We start from the raw sequence: 13,886 nt of genomic DNA on the forward strand, positions 1-13,886 counted from the left end.
CTTTTTTTTTATTCAGTAAATATGATATATTCGAGAAAACAAACTTAGTTGAATTTGAAAATAAAAAAAAAAAAGAAATTATGGAGTTTTAGTAAATCTGCCCCCAAGTCTTATGTTTGTTGGTGGATATTGACTGAATGTGCCTGCACCCAGGCAGATTCAGTACTTCCGGGTGCAGGCACATTAAGAACATTTTTCAAGCGTACGGGTGGATTGTAAGCCTGCGCTTGTATGCAGGCTGACAGTCTGCCTTGTAAGGGCCTTACTCTATGGGGCCCATTCATTAAAGCACAAATTTAATTTAAAGCACAAATCACTACTAAAAAACACGATTGAATAAAAAATGCGGAGTAACCACATAGATGTGCGAAAATTCTTTTCTTGGTCATATGAAAATATAGTGGTTTGCAATCCGAAAGTCACAAAATTTTCGTATCCAAACAAACAGAGTGAAAACCTTTCTGATTTTGAGACAAAATGTATGATGTTGGAAGCCTTCTCGATACCAAAGCTTGAATGAATAACAAAACTTTCGTAGTTGTGGCAAAAAGTACTACTTTTTTGTGGAATAATGAATCTACCACAAAAAAGTCGTGAAATTTTAACGAAATTATTGTGAATATTACGAAATGTTCTATAAGTTAGAAAAAATACAAATTTCTCTCAATCGTGGTCAGTCGTGCTTTAATGAATAGGCCCCCGTGTGTAAATGTGTGGTTTGCCTTTACTGCTTTGTAAGATTTGCTGCTTTTTTAAAAGTAGACTACTTACAAAGATAGTAAATGGAGTCAGTATATTTTTAATTTAAAAAAGGATGTCCACCCAACTTTTAGTTGTAGATTAGTATGAAAGAAATGTATATTTAAGTAGGTTTTAAATATACATTTTCGGTATTAAAGTTTTTTTTGAATATAATTTTAAAGCAGTATCCGTCTTATTTTTTTTCGCCACTGCTTGTTTTGGCTATTCAGCTTTCGTCCAGCCAAGATTCCAGTTTCTACAATGCATTGCATGTTCTGTTATGAACAGACCTAAAAAGAAGGAAAATAATTAAATAAAAGTATAAAAGGCATTGTGGAGATTGTAGTCTTGGCTGGAGGAGAGCTAGTTTTTGCACATTCTGTACAGAATGATATCCGTATCTGCAGCTTTTTCTTAAATAGCAGCAGACTTTACAAATACATTTAAAAACGCTAAATTACTAGAATTAATTTATAAATAGTTGCTGAGAATTACAATTTCTTTTATTATGCCAAATAAACAATGAGGAGGAAATGTCCTTTAATTGTGGCATATAATCAATGAATAAAACATGTCCGTCAGTGCTTGTGCACATTAAATCTATTTTGTACTGAGTATATTATGTGCTTTATCTTTCACTCCTCTAAACAGTACAAAGCTAGCTTGGTTGTTATTGATTAATTAAGATAGATAAGGCTTTAATCTTTAAGCTTTTTGTTTTGATGTTTAACTTCTGTCCACGTTGAGAAGAGAAATTGGTTTATAAATGCTGCATGCTGATGGATGTTTACCAGGTTTATCAGGTGTGCCTCCAAAAAGGAGGGAGAATGGCACATGTCAGCTGTAATCCTCTTGAACACTTTCAGCATCTGCTGATTAAAGTCACCTCTAAAGTTCAGCTTTATAGTCACTGCGGCAAGGGCTTTTTGCAGCAGGGATATTGCAACTGCCATTATTATACTAAAGGGCCCATTCATTAAAGCACGATGACTGCGATTAGTAAAAATTTGTATTTTTTCTTAAGTTTAGAACTTTTTGTACTGTTAGCGATATCGTTAAAGTACGACTTTTTCGGGATACGTTTGTTATTGCATGAAAAAGACGTACTTTTCGTACTTTGTGCAACGACAACGAAAATTTCGGAATTCGTTCAAGCTTTGGTATCATGACTATCTTTTGGCCAGGTTGGAGCTGCAGAGCGCTGTTAAGTCCTATGGAAGGCCTCCAAAATCATGCATTGAAATTTCAGAAAGGTTTTCGCAGCGTTTATTTTTTCCAATCATACTTTTAACAATCCGAAATTCATGCTTTAATGAATGGGCCCCTAAGTCTTGCATTATGATGTGGTTGACCATATTAGTCAGACTTTGTTGATCCTCTTGTCTTGAAGGTTGCCACACTAAGTATTTTTAATTTTTTAACACAGAAGCATCCCTATTTTTATTGTGTATGTAGTTGCATCAGGTTAAGCTGCATATTTGTATCAGCATTTTAGATGCATCTCGGGGTACATTTGAATAACTTCCAATGTGTAAGAAAGGGGGTACTGTCATTGTGATATAGATTCTCAAAATACTTGACATTTTTCATCTTGGTTATTTAGTAAAGTGTTGGTAAACATTCCTGTGTGATCCTGGGACAAATGCAACAGAGGGAATAGCCAGACAGTGATTTGGTCATAATTGTGTACCCAGTACAGCACCTATGTAGTCTTTTAGCCGCTTGACATAAAACTAACTGCAGTCTGTTTGACTATAGGATTTATGAACCTGTGGGTAAAATGTATAATACCTTTCATTGGTATTCACAATCCTGTAACCATGTTTCAGAGACAAAAATAGAGGGAACAAGCATATTTATTTGGTGTAGGCTCCTGAGGATTCATAGTAATCCACTGGGTTAATTTCATTGAGATTCTGGCCTTAAATCAAAGGTGGTATTTAGAAATTCTTAAACATTATGAATTCTGGACCAGTGTCATAAAAATAAACACTTCTGCACTGTTATAAGATGTTTATCTTCTCTCTGACGGATTTTGGGTGTCAACTCTTGATCAACCCATTCCTTCCCAGTGACTGGGGTCTCTTCTCCTCTGCTTTCTGACTTAATATGTTATGTTCCCTGATCCAGTGATTGCTGGTTTGGGAAGGAGTTACTCCTTTGTTAGGAACAAATAACAGCCAAAAACAGTGTACGTGTACTTTAATTGGACCCCAATCGTGGGGATGCACCAAATGAGCCCAAATTTAGAAAACAAAAGGAAATTCCGGACACACTAATACACAAATTGTTATTGCAAAACAAATGTGTAATTTATTAAGTGGAAAAATTAATTCTGTAACCTTGGAGACTGGTATTTAATACATAGAAATTCACTGAACCACAGTGCAATACTATTGCACTTCCAAAATATATATCTGCATAATTTGATATAGTGTTAATATAAATAGTAAATCATGCTACACGGATTTTAGCATTGCAATGAAGCTCACAGATGGGCAATCCTTATGTATAGCACCATAAATTACACTTTGTGTTGCAATAAGGACTTGTGTTTTTATGCCCACCATTTCCTTTCTTTTTCTATTTGTTTTTACACTGACATATAAAACAGTTATGAATGAGAAGGGTGCAATCAGTGGACCTTTAGTCTGCTTCTGTCCTCCATGATTACCAAGCTATGCCCCCATAATTAACATTTAAATCCACATATAAATGATATGCATAGTGTGCCATTTGTATTCAGATGTTTCCTAATCTTACCAAAGCACATGGGTATTTCTGTAGCTAAAGAGCTCTGTACAGAGTAAAAACAAAAAGCGATTCTTCCCTATCTCACTTCAGCTAAGATTGTAAGTTTCTATAACGAAAGGATCGTATTTGTAACTGTGATTGATAGTGTTCAGATACAATGTACTGCTTAGATCTTTACATAACAGGTATGAGAGCTAAGTAATTGCAGCCAAAATGCACGGTCTCCGTCTGTACATTAACCATAGCTGCTGCTCATTCATTTTTGTTCATATAATCTTTTATACCAATCTTATTCTGAGAACAGTAATGCTGTTGCCATGCAATAAAAGACAACCTTCTGAAGGCGCAGCATTATAATACATACACTACATTAAGGGGGAGATTTATTAACCCATAAGTTTGATTTCTTTTCACGATTAAAGCTTTTTTTGCACTAAAAAAACTTGAATTATGTTTAAAAAAAAAAAAAAAGTCGAATGTCTAGTATTTATTAAGTGCCAAAAACCAGAAAACTCAAATTTAAAAATTCACCATCGAAAAGCTTGTGCGTTTCTATAGAAGTCAATGGGAGTTGTCTTAGGCAAAGTCAAGCCATAGTTTCCAAGGTATTTTAAAGGTTTTCTAGTTTCTTATTCAAGCGAGTTTCCCTTATTAATAAATAAGCAAGCATTTGATATGCGAGTTTATCCAATTTAGAAAAACAAACTCAAATGCACATTCAAAAACTGATAAATAAGCCCATAAATGCAATGAAGTGTAAAAAATAACGCTTCCCCTTAATTTGTTTCCATGTGTTTAAAGAGCTATATTTTTTCCCCCCAAGAAAATAATAGGATATACATATTAGCTCTATGGACAGTTTCATTGACTTGTTTAAAGATGATTTGTACCATTGACTATCTGTTAGAGCCTTTTTTAAAAACATATATTTCTCTATTGCCAAAGAAACAATTTGTCAAAAGAAAAAAAAAAAAAGGGGTGATATCAAGTTTTGATCTCACCCAATTTTGCCAACGTAGATAGAATTCACTGTTTAAGTGTTCAGACCCCTTCCCAAATTTCTGTTGGTTGTAATAAAAATGTCCTGGGTCTCATAGCGCATACAGATTACAGGACAAATATACAACAGCAAAAAGTAGTTTAATTTAAATTACAAGGATTTTTTACAAATAATTAGGAAGAGCTAAAAGGGGGCAGAGACAAAACCGTTTCTTTTATTCCCTTAAAAATGGTGTTAATTCAATATTCTCATTCAGGCCAAAAGGTTTGACCATATGAAAATCAAAAATGCATTTTTGTTCCTTACGGAGCAGTAGTTTAGTCATATCTCTTCCTTTCTCTCTCATGTTGTGAGTTAAGGTGGCCATACACAGGTCGATTGTTGCTGCCGATATCACTCCCTTGGCAGCTTATCGGCCTGTGTAGGGGCAGGAACAAGGGGCATGCGCTACCGATATCTGGCCTGAAATTGGCCAGATATCGAAGGGGCAGGTTAAAAGATTTAGTCGGATCGGAGACCACATCGGCTCATTGATGCGGTCCTCGAACCGACTGCCCCATTGCCGCCAATATAATTTGATTGTTATTGTTATTGCGATATTTATCGGGACAATAATTCGGAGCCCACACATGGTCCGAAAATCTTACGATTATCCAAAATTATTTGGTACGCGACCTCCTGAAAAGTAGCATATTAAAACCCAATTATGAAAGGTCAGAGCAGGAAACACAGACCCTAAATTTGCCTATAGCCTGAACAGAAACATACCATAAAATGATGTCAGAATATTTATACGCAAAGCACCAAAATATTTTGGTAAGTAAGCAAACAAGTAGCTGGTGTCTGTGGAGAGCAGTGTGACGTATTATCCAGTGATGGTCTGACTACCTCTTATGGCATTTAAAGACAATTAATAGTCAGGGAGTGTTAATTCTATACTAAGCTTGGGGAACAGAAAGGATAAACAATACAAGTCCTGGCATCCGTCTATAAAAAAATCATTCAAAATCAACATTTTTGTTGCAGAGCATTTTGTCATACTACTTCATACACTGACACTTCTTATCTAAAAATAGTTATAGGAAGGAGAGTGCATATCATGACAGACTCCATCTCCATTAAAACAGCAGACATTTTAAAAAATAATTTAGTATAGAAATTTAGGGACTGTATTGTTCCCCTTTTTGTGATTTTCATTCCCTTTTTTGCAGGTTCAGCTTTATGTGATTATTCACTTACTCCTTCCCAGTATACTACAGACAGCAGTGCATCATCCTTATGTCCCAAGCTTCCAGTGCCAAAAAGGTAAGCTAAAAAAGTTTGTCTGAATCCTTTGATTTTTTTTTGGATAATGGGTGCTCTTTCTGCTTGATTTGTGTTGAGTTGCACATGAGTTCTCCTCACTCTGTGTATACTTCTAAGTGATGGTTTGGTGCTTATGACTTGCTCTGCATTTGCCATTTAGGACTAAGCGGCAGATAGATTCCTTAGTGAAATGGACCATTTTCTATCATTTGGCAGCTGTGGAGAATAGAGCATTTTTGTTCAATCAATGGATGTGTGATAATTCTTCTGCAGTATTTGAGCAAGCTCTATTGTGTTCATTCAAGGCTAAAATAGTTTTTCTTAATAGTTTTCTTTTTTTTTCAACTATCCCCGAGGGGAATAAAATACATTTCCCTTCTGTGCTGTATTTTGGTAACCTTTTGTTTGTTATGGGTTTTGACCCCTGCACACAGAAGCAGATAGAATGCCAGACGCTGTTAAACTCTTTTACAATTGATCAGAAAAAAAATAGGAGTGAGATCTTCTCATTTTGCCAGGCAGTTTTCTCTGAAATTGTTGTAGAGCTGCCTACATTTCTGGTACATAATGCTTCACGGTACATGATTTTAGCTACTCTGATTTTACTTAATTGTTGAGTGCATGCAAAGATTACTGAGTGGGTTATGCAGAATACCAAATGAAAGAATCTCTAGGTTGTAATTTAGTTCAGAGAACAAGTAGGAGAGATTAGTCTGTCAGGACTGTCTCTACCAGTGAAGGCTTATTTTTATAATCAGACATGAAAGGTACTTACTTAATTCTGCTAGATACTTTAACATTCTAACAGTGCCTATACCAGAGGGAGACTTGCTTAACCAGCTGAAATTTCTAGTTGTATTGTTTGTACATTTAACAAAATAAAAAGGGCAAAATAAATATTGTTGTATCTGAACAACTTTTTCACATTTAACAAAAAAAAAAAGTATATATAAAATGGGGAATATGGTACTTAAATATAAAGGGCAAAATAAATATTGTTTTTTTTTAATACCTTTCATAGGTATTATACTTTAAAGAAGTAAACACCCATATAAAGTCATTGTTGCAATACTGCTTTCATTTGGGGTGGAAAAGGAACACTGTTGGCTAAACCTTACATCGTTTACATTGTTATGCATTTCAAATGCATGTATATAAAGCTGGCAATAGATTGAAAGATCTGCTTGTTTGATGAGGTTGCCAAACATGTTAATCTTTCCACGAGCCACAAACTGAGCCACAACAATGGAAATACAGGGCATTGGGGCAAGCTGATTATAATTGCTCTGCTGATATTTTTAAACCTGTCCAGTTGATATTTGGCTCATTTTTGGCCAGATATTGGTTGGGTAGGCCTGTTGGAGTTCCCCATACATGGGTAGATAAGCTGCTGACTCGATCTGAAGGAGCCAAATTGGCAGCTAAAATCTTCATATGTATGGCCGCCAGTGATAGGGACCATAGAGTGAAAGTTCTACTGGGCTAGGGACTACTCTGTAAAGTGCTGCACAATATGTTGGATTGACACTATATAAATAAAGGATAATACATAGCCTATCTGCTTAGAAAATATCCTATTTATTCCCTGAATAAAACATTTAATTTTACACATGAAATATACATTAAAATTGGCTTATTCATACCACTCTCTAGAAATCCTAAACCTATTTGCAAGCGAAGTGATAATGTATCACCTTAGCCCTTGGGAAGCTACTGTGGTTATCAGACTTCAAGCCATGCTGCAGATTTCAGACTTTAATTTATGTCTTTCAAGAGATCACCCATTTTTATTCCTTTCTAGCCTTGGCTGTGTGCTGCAAGCAATTATTGTATCTGCTTGTAGGTTTTAGTTGCAAAGGATGTCAGGGTTTTTTCAGCTGTTATTTTGTATATTTTAATTCCTCTTACCAAGAACATCTCTATCTGTCAATAACACCCCATGATATAAAACTTTTCTTCTTTTAAATGTATGCCTAAAATTTCTGTATTATACTTGTCAAACCACACAACTTTTTTACCAGGTCGTTAGAGATATGTAATCCCTCAAGTGTTGTAACAGTGCGACCCTTCTGTAAAAGTGTTATATTGACAGCATTTCAAGTTCAAAAATTATGTAGTTTGCCTAGTTAAATTTTTGATCTTTTTAGATAATAGCCATTTTCTTTCATTGTGAGGATTCACTGTACTTTATGCCTGTAGCTTTTCAGTTTTATGTTGTTAGACTCCAGAAAAGTGGTTTTAGTCTTTGTTAGTCTACTATCAAAATCACATTTGATCACATTTATTTTTATACACATACTTTTACCAATTCTGGCCATCCAAGCATTTAGTTCCCAAAGTGTGGCGCTTGTCCATTTTTGGAGGTCCCAAGCAAGTGGGAGGGAGGCCCAGCACGAAGGATAATTATGATGAAGTTTGTGGGTGACTGTTTACAGTTTTGGGTGTCACTAGAACTTTAGCAGACTGCCTATGTTGTCATATATCTTTAATTTGTTATGAGCTAAAGGGAGCCTGATGAAAAAGGGGTTCTAGTCTCAAGACCTCTGGCATATAGTGATGTTACATAAAGGAACTGTTTATGATTCACACCCGAGTCCTCCAGCATTCACTGGGTCTGCTCACCCAATTATGTATGCCTATGTAAAACTTTCTGTCTCTAGCCTTCCTGATTATACTCCTCAACCATACTTGGGATTTGAGTCCTTGTAACTTTTTAATAGTAGGCATGGAAGGTTTCCAGAAAAACTTGACAGTATTTTGAAATAAATCAAAATGTAAAATATATATATATATATATATATATATATATATATATATATATATATATATATATATATATATATATATATGTGTGTGTTTTCCCCAACTATAAAGATGGCTTAGAGTTTTCTAGGCATATATGTGTACATGCATATCTATACATGTATGTGTACATCTGGGGCAAGGAGTTATGTGAATGATGAGAAGTCTCTGTAAATTGCTATGTAACATGAAATCAATAAATTAAGGACCATTATTAAAGAAGAAGGTCCCCTTGCTTTAAGGTGAAGACACATGGGCTAGTGCTAGTAGCTAGTAGCAGCTACTTGTCGTGGCTACTAAAATAGACAATGCAGATCATTTACTGGTAACTGTCTCTGCATGTGTTAGCAGAGGCAATTCTCAGTATTGTTTATGGCAGGGTATTTCCTGGTATTTAGTAGCCGTGAAAATGTAGCTGCTACTACTAGCTTTGTATGTCTCCACCCTTGGGAATTGCCTTTTGAGGTTAGAGTGCCTTTAAGAGTAAAAACTCCACAAGATGACTCTTTAATCTTAATACATGTATCGGACCCCTTATCTGGAAACCCGTTATCCAGAAAATGACGGAAAGGCCATGTCCCATAGACTCCATTTTAATCAAATAATTCACATTTTTAAAAATGGTTTCCTTTTTCTCTGTAAAAATAAAACAGTACGGTGTACTTGATCCCAACTAAGATATAATTAGTTGGGATATAGGACATCCGAATTGCGGAAAGACCCCCTTATACGGAAAACCCCAGGTCCCGAGCATTCTGGATAATAGGTCCCATACCTGTAGTTTGTCTGACTTATTATTCTTTTGTCACACTTAGGTTTCAGACAGGAGGTTACATTTAAACAAGACCATAAATCCTTTGATTTATGCCTCTGCTTGTAATGTCTTTACATTTACAAACTGTGTGTGGCTTTTGCTTGGCTGAGACACAGAAGATTGAGGTCAATAATTTAATAATTCTAGTGATCACAGATTTAAAAGCCTGTAGTTGTGATCCAACCAGGATCCATCAACATGCTGATCACCTGAATGTTCTGTTATGGTAATCCAGATAGCATTCATTGTGTAATGGTTGATTAGAGCGGACTAAATCTGGATTCCAGTTCTGGCAGATAGTCACAAGCCTCCTTCTGTGCTGCAGATATTAACCTCATTTGTCTTTGTCTGTTTGTGTTTGGAGAATGCGAATATCAAAATCTTGTGGTTTCTAAATTTTCAAATGTAAATAAAGTCTAATTCTCTATCCAGCAAATTTTTAAAGAAATTAAAGGTAAGTTCATGCTACAAGCACAAATCAAAGCTTATGGGGCAGGTAAATATCATGGCTCTGTCTAGCATAAATGAAACCATTGGGAAAGAGTGGGAAGTAGTTGAAAGGTAGCTTAATTTTATGGAATTTATGATATACTTCTTTTATTTATCATAAGTTATCTTGATACTTTATTTTTAATTGTAAATGGTCTTGGCTTTCATATCAGTTCGACTACCATCCCAAGTGTCTTCATCACTGCTTTATAAAAAATGTTGCTCAGGGTCACCCAGTCTTTAGGCTTGTCTTGCAGAACACCTACTCTTGTGTTTTTTAAGGATAAGTGCGGGGATCACCAAAAGGGCAGGGTTTGGGCAGAGAGGGGGTGGTATTTTAGTACAATGGTCATAGCTGTGGTGTATCACAGACTTGATTTCAGGGTCCTCCTACCAGGGGCTAGGTGACAGGTTAATAAATGGGGCTTCCTTAGGGAAGGGCCCTGCAAACCTAGTATTATGGGGCCTGTGATTCCCGATGGCATCCCTGAGTGTAGTTCTGTGACTGGCTATCTCTAAAGATTGTTTCCTTTCATTTCCTGAGCTTTGTTAATGGCAAAAACACATGGCCTCCATTCACCTTTTCATTTCTGTGTTGATGTTGCATTCTTTCCATTTTATATTTCGGTAGGAGTAATTTTTTTTCCTTTTTTGTTTTTGTTTTCTCCTTGTGTCACCAGTGCACCTATTCCATTCTTCCATCGCTGTGCTCCTGTGAACATTTCCTGCTATGCCAAGTTTGCAGAAGCCCTGATCACTTTTGTCAGTGACAATAGTGTCCTACACAGGCTGATTAGTGGAGTAATGACCAGCAAAGAAATTATAATGGGACTTTGCTTGTTATCACTAGGTAATGATATTTTTAATTACTAGCCTTCATTGTGTAGTACTGTTTAGGAACCTAACAGCTCAGGATAGTGTTCATTTAATAATACTTTGTTTATCCTGTCTTTTTTTATGGGATTCCTTTCAGTATTATAGAAAAGGGTCAGTTTTATAGCAGCAAAGGATACAAAATCTGCAGCAGAATATATTGTGTATACCAACCTATCAAATGTCATTTCTATCTAGCTAAAGTTTTCTGTTGAATATATGTTTTAAACTACTTGTCAAGTTTATTTATCATTTTAAAGTTTATTTCATATATTGTAAATATTTATTTTTATCCTTACATAAAATGCTGTAACCAAAAACTGTCCATCTACTTAAAGGACATGGAAAGGCAAAGTCACTTGGGGGTGCCAAAATGTTTACCCCGGGCTGGTGCCCCTGTTGGGAGAGAACAGCACCAGCCTGGGGTACCTGCAGCGCCTCCTCCTTCCTGTATCGCCGTGCGCGCATGCGCAGTAGAGTGGAAAGCCGAACTTTAACAGAGAAGTCGGCTTATCACTCTACTGCGCATGCGCCTGAGTCGCAGTCACAGCTTAACGAAGGAGGAAGCGCATCGCCCCAGATACCCCGGGTTGGTGCTGTTTTCTCCCAACAGGGGCACCAGCCCGGGGTACAAGGTAAGCGATTAAAGTCACTTGGGGGTGCCAAAATGTTAGGCAGTTTTTTTGCCTTTCCTTGTCCTTTAAGACTGAACTGTATTAAGCTATGCAACTATGTAACTAGCCATATGTCTTACTTGTCACATTATTTCTTTAAAATGTAGAAATTATTTTTACTGAAAACCCTTTAATTTACTGTAGGGCTCATGTACTACTTTCAGGGAAGAGTGGTAACTACATAATGCAAAACACATGTTGGATGGTACCTGTTTTATGTGCCCTGGTTTTTGCTGAAGGTCCTTATATGTAAAAACAGAGCATGAATACAATGCTGCCTGCATGGCAGTTCTGTTGCAACATTGTATTCATGAGAGCCAGACATAGGAAAGTACTTAGTATGCTTTTGTATCCCTTAGAGCTCTTGTTCTTCCATCTAGGGCAGTGCTGTCCAACTTCTGTTGTACCGAGGGCCGGAATTTTTCCGACGTACGTGGTGGAGGGCCGATAATGAAAGCCAGTTTTGACCACTCCCCTTTTTGAAACCGCACCCACTTGAAACCACACCCATGTTATCACATGACCATACCCATATTAATGGTTGTAGTACAGCAAAAACCTGCCATACTCTGCCTGCCCTACCCTGCCTGTGTGTGCCATACTCTGCCTGCCCTACCCTGCCTGTGTGTGCCATACTCTGCCTGCCTGTGTGTGCCATACTCTGCCTGCCCTACCCTGCCTGTGTGTGCCATACTCTGCCTGCCCTACCCTGTCTGTGTGTGCCATACTCTGCCTTCACTACCCTGCCTGTGTGTGCCATACTCTGCCTGCCCTACCCTGTCTGTGTGTGCCATACTCTGCCTTCCCTACCCTGCCTGTGTGCCATACTTTCACTGTGTGTGCCATTCTTGGCTGGTTTGTGCCATACTTGGCCTGTGTGTGCCATACTCTGCCTGCCCTACCCTGCCTGTGTGTGCCATACTCTGCCTTCCCTACCCTGCCTGTGTGTGCCATACTCTGCTTGCCCTATGATGTGTGTGTATGGCACACACAGGCAGCCTACAGTGACACAATGCTGGCACTGCTCCTACAGTCTGCACAATAACTATATATTAAAAAAACTTTTTAATTGAAGTACCACCTCAGTATATGTTCTTTTTGTAGGGATTATTTGTGGGTTTCTACTGCTCCTGAGGTGTGAACAGGGGGAACAATGGGGTTGATTACAACCTGAGCCTGAGGTGTGAACACTGCAGGGGGTGAACAATGCAGACATTAAAAGGTGTGAACAACACAGGGGATTACATATTTAAACAATACAGCCTGATTACAGCCTGAATCTGAGGTGAGAACCATGCAGGGGGGGCAGTTAATCACAGTACTGATACCACTTAGAGCTTACACAAGAGTAAGCCATCAAAGCAGCCAGACAGGTGGGGGGCCACACAGAGGGGGGTCGCGGGCCGCCAGTTGGACAGCACTGATCTAGGGTGTCACTAAACTCTTTGGATACATTTGTTAAGTATACCTAAGAAATTACTTCTTGTAAGAGAGGTTTAATTTTGTTACAGTCTTCCTTTATATCCTTTAATGCAGTATGTTTAGATAAAAACTGGGTAGCAAGGGTTACCAAATATGGGAAAGAATGATGAAGCCAGCTAGTGCAGGAAGCTTTTAATTTTTATTTTTTTAGGGATGCCGGTTACACCACTTAATTGAATTTTCTATCATGTGACCCAGTTCTCCTTTTGCCAAGTGTATAAACCTTTGATACTATCTTGATGGAAAATAGCTTTACAGTTTACTGTTCTTATCCCATGCCACATAAGTCATGAGTTAAGCTAGTGATGGATTAGAGGTGGCATCTAGGAAAACCTGAGGACTGCCCAACTGTGCAATACATGGTGGTAGGACCAAAACTGTTGAGCAATTTTTACTAGAACACCGCTCCAATCCCATATGAAACTTGCATTTCAAGTATTTAGAGGTTCCCAATCTGAGGTATTAAGTGGTTTAAGCCAGGGCGGCGAAGATTAAATCTGTTTCAATTTTTACTTCCCAGGTCATTGGATGATCCATTCACACAAGATCCTGTGTCACTGATGTAACAAATTATAAAAGATATTTTCTGAGTTAATGTGACTGATTGCTTCATACCCACTATATCTTTCAGTTTCACTATTTGTCCTGTTTAACTCAAGAAATAGGGGGAAAAAAACACAGATTTTTCTTAAAACAGTGAACAGAACAATTTGAACAAAGGGGTATATTTCTTCTTAGGCTCCTGCCACACGGGGGTGATTTTCATTGTGTCAGGTGGGGTGCAGGCACACAGAGTGGATTTCCATGCGAAAATGCTTGAGTATGCAGTTATTCACCAAAATCCACTCCGTGTGCCTGACTGTAAGCAGGCATATGCAGGCAGTGACTCAAAGCAAACCACTGGAAAAATATGGGAACTTGAACCTTGCCTTTATTTTACCTATATAATAGC

The 13,886-nt window shown here is 37.5% G+C and overlaps 1 protein-coding gene across 4 annotated transcripts in view; it reads left to right on the forward strand.

The window, feature by feature from the left end:
* The window catches only part of slc44a1 (solute carrier family 44 (choline transporter), member 1), a 122,092-nt gene that overhangs the window by 83,464 nt on the left and 24,742 nt on the right, over positions 1-13,886 (forward strand). For all 4 annotated transcript variants that reach the window (XM_004910857.4, XM_004910855.4, XM_002933990.5 and 1 more), the window contains exons 5-6: positions 5,707-5,800; positions 10,586-10,755. In XM_004910857.4, coding sequence (XP_004910914.2) covers positions 5,707-5,800; positions 10,586-10,755 — 264 coding nt within the window. The remainder of the gene's footprint in view (positions 1-5,706; positions 5,801-10,585; positions 10,756-13,886) is intronic.

Source organism: Xenopus tropicalis, chromosome 1, assembly GCF_000004195.4.
Source record: "Xenopus tropicalis strain Nigerian chromosome 1, UCB_Xtro_10.0, whole genome shotgun sequence".
Taxonomy (NCBI): Eukaryota; Metazoa; Chordata; class Amphibia; order Anura; family Pipidae; genus Xenopus; species Xenopus tropicalis.